At 36.7% G+C, this 11712-nt stretch overlaps 1 protein-coding gene across 1 annotated transcript in view; it reads right to left on the reverse strand.

Moving 5' to 3' along the window:
- Nucleotides 1–11712, reverse strand: part of ctnna2 (catenin alpha 2) — a 406153-nt gene that overhangs the window by 343042 nt on the left and 51399 nt on the right. Inside the window, exons 4-6 of the mRNA XM_015372952.1 lie at nucleotides 10870–11036; nucleotides 8356–8475; nucleotides 7329–7595 (exon numbers count right to left, since the gene is read on the reverse strand). Coding sequence (XP_015228438.1) covers nucleotides 7329–7595; nucleotides 8356–8475; nucleotides 10870–11036 — 554 coding nt within the window. The remainder of the gene's footprint in view (nucleotides 1–7328; nucleotides 7596–8355; nucleotides 8476–10869; nucleotides 11037–11712) is intronic.

An 11712-nucleotide genomic window follows, 5' to 3' on the forward strand; every position in this document is an offset into this window, starting at 1 on the left:
CCAGTCACACCAGCACATAATGAATCAAATTGGCACATTTAAAGCTACAGTTTGTTCAAATTCCTCACAAGATGGAAAAATACCATCAATATTTAAATGGATGTGTTGGACACAGCATGCATTCATACATCAGGACTCTGAAAAATGGGAGAATGTGCCCAATCTGAAGGAGCTTGGTTCAAATGAGGCCAAAATCACCTTAAAGGCTGCTTTGTGTGGTGTTAAAGTAACACTATGCATAATCCTGAACATTTTTCCCTGCAGTGTGACATGATGGTAGCAGCATCATGCTGTGGAAATGAATTTCACCAGAAAGGGTGGGGAAACTAGTCAGAGTTGGTAGACATATGGAAACTAGGGCTGCAACTAATGCTTATTTTGCAAATCTGTTAATCTGTTGATTATTTTTTTGATTAATCGATTAATAATCGGATAGTCAAAGTTCCCCTAAAGAAGATTTGTTAAGAAATTAAACCAGATGAAACCTTTTTTTGTCATAAATGCAACATGTTTATATATATGTTTTACAATGTTGGTATAATTACTGCTCTAAGTGGGTTTCTCTGTCAGCTAAAGGCCTTTCTCTATACTCCAATTAACGATTAAATGATCACTAAGTTAGTTGAGGATGATTTCAATAATTGATTAATCATGATTATTCTGATTTGTTGTTTCAGCCCTAGTGGAAAACTGAGGAAAAAAATATGTTAAAGGCTCCAAAACCAATGGATCAAAACATGGAAGCTTTGGTCAAACATAGCCATTAGTTTGGAAGGCCAAATCTAAATCTAAATCCAGAAGCCTGTTGAGAGCCTGTTTAAAGTTGATTCCAGCACAGATGATGATAAGTTGACATAAAGATTCCTTGAATATAATGAACAGATTCAGAACTGCATAATAAACAAAATAGCTCAAATAGTAAAAGGTGCGAGTGTGTGTGTGTTTAGTTGTTCATGTAACCTATTTAGGATTGTTTTGGGGAATTAACCTTCTGAGGACCAAAGGCTGGTCTTAATGTGATGGACATCAATATTTTATATTAGAGTCAGTTTAGATCTATGGTGTGAATTCATGTTAAGTTAAATTTAGGGATATATTGATGATTGTTAAGGTTTAGCATACATGCAGTAACTAAAATGAATGTAAGTCATGGTAAAGTCCTAATAGAGATAGAAGTACAAACTTAGGTGTTTAACAGAGTCTGGATTCTTACATCAGGACAATAAACAGTCAAAGAATCGTCTGAAAAAAGAAAACCAAGACACCACCTTGAACTCAGCAGGGCATGGAATAATAGAGCAGAGTGCATAGCTGCTAAATGACCAAACACAGACAGAGGAAACGTGTTTGCATGTATGCATGCATTTAGTTAATAAACAAAGATGAAACTGATGGAACAAAATCAGGGCCAATGCAAAGCCATGCACACAGACTAAATAAGGCCACAAAGGCTATGTCTCATAACTCAGTATATCATTTTATTAGTATTCTAAGATCTAACCATAGTCTGTTTTTGTGGTGAGTTAAGAATTAAGAATGCACCAGCTTCAAGCGAGCACAGAGGGCATAGCACAGGGCAATTTCTTTCATTTAACAACTGCTTTTCCACAAGCACAATGGAATACATTTAGATCTATTAATGTATCCTTTTAAAAAAGACAAAAAAGTAGAAACAGCTCAAAATAGGATGTAAAATCTTAATTTGTAAATGTTACATTTTTTAGCCCCCCTACAAAGCGTTTCCTCTGCACAGAATATAAAAAGACTGCACAGCTAATATCCGCTAAACAACCTCTACAGAATCTTTCTCCATTTAGACTCAGCGACAGAAAAGAAATATGAACTCTGCGGCAATGTGCTGCAGATAATACAGGCAGAGAAGAGAGCGAGAAACTGGAACAGTGGAAATGGTAAAGGAAGAAAATAAGGCTGTTTATTATTCATTATGGTTAAACTGATCATTAAACTTGAATGGTGAGTTGCTATGCATATCTGTCTTTCTTTTATCTTTGCTTTTGGTCTTTTTGTGCCAAACTTTTATAATTGGTGCCATTAAACATCAGACATTGTTGACACTGATTATGCAATACATTATAAAAATCTATTCATATTTAATTATGTGGTATATGGTTGTTATGAGAAAAAGAAAATAAACAACTACTGTACATATTATAAGAATTAATAGACCCAACCAATATAAATAAAATGTGTTGAACAATAACCTCCAAAATTGTGCACGTACTTAAGCTAAATAAAAAAATAAACCCACAAACAATGAATGCACAATATGGGGTATGGATGGTTTGTTTACTGGATGCAAAATAAAAAAGGTGTTGGGGAGATATGAAGCGAGGATGAATTGGCTTCATTATTTAACAGGGTGGTATGAACACATTTTATGCTGTTCATTAAATATGAAAACAAAAACAAACATCAGGACTGAATAAAAGAACAGCACTTGTTTGATTAGGCAGTTAAATCAAATCAGAAAACATTTAATTTCTCTAAAGGTCAAACCTTTGTGCAATAAGCAGGTTTTATACCCCCCTAGCTAAAAGAACAATACCCACAAAATTATTTAGGATCTTTTAAAAACTAATAAGTAAATAAGAACAAATTAACTCTTCAACATGTTATGCTTGGAACATAACACAAATTTCTGTTTTTGTATCTTCCATTCCCAGCAGGAAAAAGTCTCCATCGCTGTGTGGCAGTTTGGGGCCGGCAGGAAGTGTTGACCCAAACGTCTGTTAGCCTGAGATGGAGCCAAGACTGGAGCAAGTCTGATAGGGGAACAGACCTGAGTTGTTTTAACAACGTCCTGATGCAGTCTGAGAGGGGAAACTTTTCAACAACCAATAAAAGACAGATTGGGAATCTCTGGAAGCAAAATGTCTCCTGTTTTGTTTTGTTTTTATTAAAAAAGGTTATTTAAAATGCTTTTTCAGTTTGAAAACAAATACTGCAATTGATGAGTTGTACGTAAAATGTAAAATAAATAATTTAAACTATTTTTACTTTATGTCTAGAGACTGCTCAATTTGAAATAAATTCAAATGGAACAATTTATATTTCATTTTTACGATATGTCACAAGAAAACTTGACCTAAATATATTTTGAAATATCAAATTTGTACATTAAAATGACAATATCAGAAAAAAAAATTGCATTTAAAAGCTAAAGCAACATTTTTCGACTCATAAAATAAAATTACCAGCAGATCATCTAAACTGCATTTTCATTTTCTTCTCCAAGGCTGCTCATTTTGTCACTAAAATTAATTGATAATTAAGATAAATTTAAATGATAGTTAAAATAAAGTTTTACATTTCTTTTTCAAAAGATGTCTAAGCAAAAACTCTTAATAATAAATTCAACTGCTAAAATCTCATCCAAACGGAGAATCCATTTTTCCTTCCTCAAGATGTGTGACAGAACTAAAGAGGAAACTAAGAGGAACCTGCTTTTTGTTTCTAACCTCTTCATCCCCTGTACTTTAGATGGGCAATTAGGGAAGCGTCTCCAGCTACCTGTACCTGGTCATGCTTTTATTCAGTGACTGCACCAGGAGTGCCTACACTTTGTGTCTGATCAGGGAAACCCATCAGTGTCTTTACTTTCTTCAACTTGGGAGCTCAGCCTTCAGGAACTTTTACCGCTGTGTTGTGGAGGGTTTTTCTGCACCTTGTAGCACGGCAGCTGCACTGCTGCTGGGAGGATGGCTCTACAGTGGGTGGTTAAAGGCTACTCAGAGGACTATAAGGAGCAGCCTTCACTTCACCTTTGACCTCTACACATTGCGATGTTGGAGAGAGGGTGCACCCCATTATAAAGGATTCCATCCATCCTCCATCCAGAGTAAGACCACCAGCCTCAGAAACAGTTTTAGCTGACTGTTGATATCTAGCCACACTTAATTTAGCTTCATCTAAATATGAAGCTTCTTAATCCTGGACCTGGACATTTTTTATGTGCCATTTTAATTACTTTACAAATTGAACAGTCTTGGAGAAGAAAAAGAAAATGTGGTCTGGTTTATTCGTTTTTATTTTGCTTTTTAAATACAAAAAAATTACCCCAATTTTAAAAATGTAAAAGTATTTTTATTCATCAGGTTTATTTTGGAAAATTTAGACAAGGAAACGCCATCAACTATGAGCTTTAGGTATTTTTTTTCTTCATTACTGAATATATAATGATATCTGCAACAGTTAAAATATAAAGATAAAAAACTGTGGGCATAACGCAAATATGCAAATAAAGAAGATTGAGTCTCAGATATCTAAAAATAAAGTAAATACTACAGTGACTTACAAAAAAATTAAGCATTTCAAATATTGCACATAAAGTGAGAATGTTTTTACAATATAAACTGTCAATTAAAAAATGAAGAGGAATGAAGTTGGGTTTAAGGTGAAAAAATTGATCTTTCTGAATAACAGATTTTTCCCATTAGAGTCAGAATATTGTCTGTACTATCACCTGTCACACTTTTGAGTTTGATGTACATAATCCAAAGTTTTTCAACCGTGAAACAAACAAAAAAAACATTACTTTTAATTAGTCTGTTATTAGAAATTAGTGTTTCCATAATCTGTGAGGACTCTGGCACCATGTTTTATATTTCTAAACCTTTAGTTTAAAAGTAGAGATATCATTGAACAGAACAACTTATCTAGGCTCAGCCTCAGGTTGTAGGATGAGGAAGACTTCAGATGAATATATCAGCTATTTTGCAGCACATTACAATATTGCTCCCTTCTACTAGTTTTTGGTTCAATAAGGGTTGAAAGCCACAACTAAAACACAAAGATTAGCACTGATTAAAAGGAAAGAAAATAAAAGATGTTCAAAGTATTCTGGTCAATTTTATGTACAAAAAAATTATAGTGAAACAGACATTTTGCTGACCTTGACTCATTCACCTTGTGAGGAAAACTGTTGTCTAAGAAGAATCTACAATTATTTGTAAAAGTAATAATTAGGGCTGCAACAACGAATTGATAAAATCGATAAAAATCTACTTTTAAAAGCGTTGGCAACGAATTTAATCATCGATTAGTTGTGTCGCGCGATTAATGCGTCATCCGCCGCCGCCGCCGTCCGAGGGAAGAAAAAAAAATATGGCGGAGCGAGTCAGCGCCGCAGTTGCAGTGTTGCCAACTCAGCGACTTTTCAGACCCCTCCAGCGACTATTTTTTTAAAAAGCGACTAGCGACAAATCTGGCGACTTTTTACGGTGTCACTGGCGGCTTTTGCCTGCCGTGGGGTGCCTCCCCCATCCCAACCCCTTTCTCCCTCTCCCACAGGAATCCCTCTCAGCGCTGCAGTCAGAGCCGCAGGATTTTAGTGAGGAGTTTACCCTCAGCGTCCAGACTGCAAATGAAGCGCGCATGCGCCGGGATTGACGGCGCAAATTGATCACAATAATTAAAATAGCCTGCGCTTTGTAAAGTGAAAAAAGTCGTAACATGCAACTTTTGTAAAAACAAATGAACATGACACGGAAGCACCACTGTTATGACGCAGCAGAGAGCTGATCAGCAGGATGAGTAACCATGTCTGTTTCGTTTTAAAGTGGGGAAACGTTACGTTAGTTTCTCAGGTAGCTCATCTGATGCTTTCCTTACCTTGTTAGTAGGTTACAGACAGTGAGAAGGTTGGCTACTTATTTTACTTTTAATTTCATTTGAATTAGCTTAAGCAGTGTTTATATTTTCTTTATAAATAAATTAACTTGCAAATTATGAGGGCAAGGCTTTTAAAGTTTAAATCTTCTGGCAAAGATAAAGTAAAGAAGATCCTGCAATTTATGGAAGTAAAGCAGAATAAAATCCAGCAAGATCAGTAATATGTCAATTAATTATCTGCCACATTCCCGTGTAAATATCTGTCTTTGGAGGATGTGTTTTTTAGCACCCCTAGTTCTCTCATTTTTATTCCAAATACAATTTATAATTTGAATCACAGGGCTATTTTTATCTCTATGGTTCAGTATTTTCTCAAGTAGCAACTTTAACTGCTATACTTTCCTGTCTTAAAAGGCAGAACTCTTCTAGTCTAAAAAAAACTCATTTGTTGAAATGGGGGGACCTATTGTTTGAACCCCTTAGGGGCTTTAAAAAACAAAAATGCCTGTCTCTTTTTGCGCTTTATGAGACAAAGTAGCCTATATTTTGTGGATGTACAGCTACATTTCTCATGTAAGTTTGCGTAGTTTTAACACAAACATTTATTTTTCATATTGCACCAGTACAGTTAATGAGCAACCTGTACTTGTGTGCTTGTTTGTTCTGTCTAAAATGTTTATTTTGGAATAAAGAGGTTAATATAAAAAAAAATGTTTTGTCCGATTCATCGATTAATCGAAAAAATAATCGGCCGATTCATTGATTTTTAAAATAATCGTTAGTTGCAGCCCTAGTAATAATACAAGTTAAACCTTTTCACATTTTGTCCATTATAAACCTCAGTTGCTTTTATTGGAATTATATGTGCTAAAACACCACAGAGTACCCGAGTGGAAGAATATAAGAGTAACAGCAAGAAAGTCATTACGGTATTAGAAATGCAAGGATAAAGTCCTGTTTGCAGCTTGCAACTCATGCAGGGGAAACAGCAAATATGAGGGAACATGTGCTCTGATGAGATAAAACATGCTTGATGGTTTCCTGTTATTCAAATGACTTGGACTTGGAAGGAAGAATACCTTTTAGTAGGAGATATCTAATCATAACATATGAGCTCCATGGAAGAGCAATGCTCTTCAAAATGTTTTAACAGTTAGATAAATCACTCTTTTGGGGAAAAGATCTCTTTACTAATAATAAAAAAAGATGGGCATCAACTGGTCTGATTATAAATCAGGATTCTATCAAAAGAGATGGGCCTTTTTTTGTTTTCCTTGTTTCTGCAAGCCACTACTTAACACAGTGGCTATAGCACAAGAGCTGTAGTCGCTCTCACTGTCAGTAACCAACCACTAGAGGGCAGCAGAGAATAATGTTTGAAAAGGCTCTGCCTGAGCACAACATTAATCTGCTTAGTCCAAAAGTTTCAAAAAGAAAAGTAGGGCAAATTTAATCACACAGATAAATATGGATTATATTTGACAAAAATACTACAGTTACAGATAGGATATTTATATGTTATCTCTGGATAAGAGTTGTGGATGTCGTACAAATTTAGGTAAAAGTGATATTGCCACAGTGCTTTCACACATAGGATATTTTTTTAGTCCTATCTTTAAAAAGGCCATGGTGTGCATCATCTAGACCAACTACCCATGCACTAAGTGAAGCATCTTTAATGAAGAAAAGAAACTCACATCAAACTCATTGAGGGCAGCCGCCAGTTCTCCGATTCCAGCATGACCATGCTTCTCATCAGTGGGTGAGGTGGCCTGTGCAGAGCTGGAAATGCCTCCTATGGCCTCCTGGACCTGCTTGAACACGTAGTCCCGGTTGGCACGTGTTGCTGCCACGTCTGGGTGGCGCAGGAAGGCCTGAGAGGCTGTGTACAGCATAGTGGCATTTTTCTTAAGAGCTCCGCGAGCGGCTGCCATCTCATCCCGACACTGAGGGTCTTTCAGCTCCTAAGGAGGTGACAACAGTGAGCATCATCAATAAAACATTGTCATAATTCTTTCAAAAATGAATACAAATGCACTGAAAGTGGGTAGAAGAAAATGACTCCAAAATACTTTAAATCTCTCAAAGGGATATGTGCTGAAAGCCTAGTAAATTCACATGAAAATAATTATTTTCATGTGGAATTATTATTATTATTTTCCGTTAAAGGACAAAAAAAAGGTTGTGGTCCCATTTGATGAACTGGTATTATTCCAAACACATAAAGCTGAAGCAGTGTCAGCAGATTGGCAGCTGTGAGGCTGGAATGAATGCAATTCAGAGCTTTGCTCTGGACAGCTTGGCAGCAGAGTGGCTTACCAGCATGACCTCTATTAGAAATAACCTCTAGAAACTTCCAGTCACAATAGTGACCACATTCAAATACTCTAAGTGGTTCTTTTCAGGCACAATCTGATTTTTCAGTCAAAGTAGATTTCATCTGAATCTTGTAATGGCTCCAGCAATGGAGTACAGGTGTACAGATTTCACACCACTTGACTAGATCCATTAAAAGATACCACCATAAGTAGGAAAATAAGCCTCTGCACCATCTTTTATAAAGAAATTAAATTATCCAACTATTTTTGAAAAGAGGTGAGAAAATAACTTGAAGTTTTTGGGTTCTCAGAAAAAGTGCGGAAGGACTAGTTGGATTATGTAATTTCCATGCCTTTCTTGTGAATTTCTAAAGAAGTCAGCATGACACTGGAGATTTGTAGTTACCTGCTGTCTCCGAGCCGCCACATAGTTAAGCTTCACCATCTCTTTTCCAAACTCTTTGAAGCGGTTTGCTAGGTCCTGCTCGTTGGTAGCATTCTTTACTCCCTCCAGCGCCTCCTCAACCTGTCATCGACACAAACAAAGACCTGCACTCAAAACCTTTAAAAAACATAATAAACAACAGGCAAAAAAAAACTACATTTGCTACAACTGGAAATAAGACTTTAAAACAACAAAAAAGTGAAGCTGTTTCAGTTTAATCATCCTTAGTTATTTTGTTGGCATATTTCAATATAAAAGTTCTTTTTCCCCTCATAAAGATGCAGAAAATGTAATGAAATTAGTAATCAAACTTTCTAACAGGCTCATAACTTAGCTTACAGAAGAATTCAGAGCCATTTTAAAGTTTTTCACATTTCATCATGTTAGAACCTTGAACTTCAATGCATTTTTCTGTGATGTTATGTAACTGCAGTTAAAAGTCTTTGGGAGGAGGTCTGGTGCAGCTTTTCCCTCCTAGAAACGTACATTTTGTTTTTGCCTAAGTGTTCATCAGTTCAAGTCTTTAATCTCTACACAAATTGATCATTGGATTTAGATCAAAACTTTGACCAGGCCGTTCTAACAAAATAATTTGCTTTGATCTAAACAATTATATAATTCTGGAGGTTTGTTTTGGAATCCGGTTTGCTGTTTATGTTTTGTTGTATTTCAATCCTCCCATAAACATTAACAAGTTTCCCTATCCCTTCTGAAGAAAAGCATCCCCACAGCATGATGCTGCCATTACTAATTTTCACCATGTGGGTGATGTGTTTAATAGGACATACAGTGTCAGACTTTCAGTGGAACTTTGCATACAGGCGAAACAGTAAAGATGTGTATATGCTAATTCTATGACCACCAGATTAATATTGTATTAGTCTCTTTTCTGCTCTTAAAACAGCACCTCAAATTATGAGTAAGGTTACATTCACACTGCAGCCTGAAGTGACCCAAATCCAATTTTTTAGCCCATATGTGACCTGTATCTGATCTTTTCATGACAGTCTCAACAACACAGATCCATTTTTTTCTGATGCGACCCATGTCACTTGGCTATGTGGTCCTGAATCAAATACGAATCGGATCTTTTCAAAATCCCAGGATGCCCAGGTCGCATTCATTCATCACTGTTGGGTAAATAGAGATCATAAACACCCCACAGAATTTGCACTGAATCAAAAGTCCATTTTTGAAGACAAAATACAACCGATCCACTAACATGGGCCTTGGTAACTAGATGATCACTACTTCTCACGTTCGCCGTTAGTGGATATCTTGGTATGCCTGATCAATAAAAACAAACTTTCTCTCCCAATCTGGAGAAACTTGAAAATTCTCATTGCTTTATTTCATAAGTAGATTTCTCTCTGACACTCTTCATTAAAGCACAGTTTCTAGAGTCCACAACTGATCTGTCCGAGCTGAGCTGATGATTACTGTGGCTTTCTTGGGTAGGTGGCCAGGTCTCGGTAGTTTTCTTGACGAGTCATGCCCTTTCTATCTTTAGATGTTAGACTAAAATGTAGTCTGTGATGTCAGAAGCATGACATATTAAACATTTTCAGAACTTTGTCATTGCTCTGTCTGCTGTTTCGTTAGTCTTTACAATGCTGCTTATGCACTATTTTTCTCTGGCAAACCTCTAACGCCTTAAAAGAACAACAGGATTCATCATGAGCTCTAATTACGCAAAGGTGAAGTCTTTTCACCAATTAGGTGCCTCAAAAGGGCATTTTAATTTGGTTAGTCAATGGAATAAATAGGGGCTGTTTGAAATGTATGTAACGTGAAAAATGTGCAAAGATTTAAGAGGAACAAACACATTTGTTTTACAGTAAATCCTACCATTAAAGATGACTTTAATGATATGTTTTTACAAATGTCCAAATTAACTCTGTGAATCCAAAATATGGGCAACCTAAAGAAAGAAAGAGGGGCTATAAGTGCTCATCTGTATGGGTGATAAACTGGGGGACTGCATATGGCTGCATGGATGAGCATCTGAGATCATATAAAAAACCTGCTGGTATCTTAAACATTCAGTATTTTTTCTCCTACCAAGCCCTAAGCTACTGTAAAAATAAATGACCAAGTTTTTAAACGATTAAACTGAATGTAGTTCATTATTTCAAAGCTATTTAGATGATGCCTCATTTACGTATTCTCCCTTATGTCTCATTTATATGCTAATATGTGTGACTGTGATAAAAGCCGTTATATATTTTGTGTGTGCATGCGCATGTCTGTGTATTTTCCTGCAGAATGATCTCATTAGCTCATGAAACACTCAGCATATGAGTCAAAAACCACCCTCTGCATAGCATCACAGAGCATAGGGTCTCTGTGAGTGGAAATGAACGTGCAATTTTAATACAGCTTGACCAGCATCTAATGACAAGGTTACAGGGTCAAAGCGTTAACCGAAGCTTAGTTTAAGATGAATTCAGATCCCACAGATCTAATTGCACTTACAATCTTAAGGTGGGCCAGCAGCCTCATGACGTCAGCCATATCAGCGAGGATGAGCAGGCGGGTGACAGCGGATAGCAAGGCGCGAGCAGCCCTCACCATGGTGCCACGTTTCACAGAGGAGCAAGGGTCATCAGCAAACTCGGATGAGGCTATACGCATCGTTTCTCCTACAGGATGAGAGGAAGTAAACAGAGAGGTCAGCAAACATGGTTTGTTTGTGATTCACTGAAATATTTCTGATATTCACCATCAGCTGTTACAGTAAGAAAGTAGACCAAACGAGACCACAGTGTTACTTTATTTGGTGTTAATGTTCTTTTTGACAGATGCAGTTTAAAGTATAAAGATTTTTAAACCAAATCAACTTAAAGTATTAAAAATCAAGAATCTTTTTGTCATTATGAGACCCTAACAACATCAGAAGGCACACATAATGACCTTTTCTCAATATGTGTACCACATATTGTTCTACTGTTCCACTTCCAAGAACAGCAGACCAAGAACGGTCAAAGTCCCCCATTGAGATTCACAGCTGTCCCAGCATGCATCACAGCAGCAGCAGCTTTCAATGGAGCACTCACAAAGCTCAGAGTATTAAGTAAAAAGTTCTCTTTTCTGTTACAGTTGTTCAATAAAGTACATTTTAAGATCCTTTTTAGGCGAGAACATTATACTTTTAAGCGTCACTATTTGGCCCATCTACCGATTTAATGCGTAATTTAAAAAAAAACAATTCTGAAGTTGAGAGGATCGCAGCAACCAGCAGACCTCCAAGGGTAGCGGCAGCCAGGGCTAACCGCAGCCCGTCTGCAGCAGCCCTCTCTCGGTATAGCCTTGTGTGAA

Source organism: Cyprinodon variegatus, unplaced genomic scaffold (assembly GCF_000732505.1).
Source record: "Cyprinodon variegatus isolate N-32 unplaced genomic scaffold, C_variegatus-1.0 Scaffold78, whole genome shotgun sequence".
In the NCBI taxonomy this organism is placed as follows: Eukaryota; Metazoa; Chordata; class Actinopteri; order Cyprinodontiformes; family Cyprinodontidae; genus Cyprinodon; species Cyprinodon variegatus.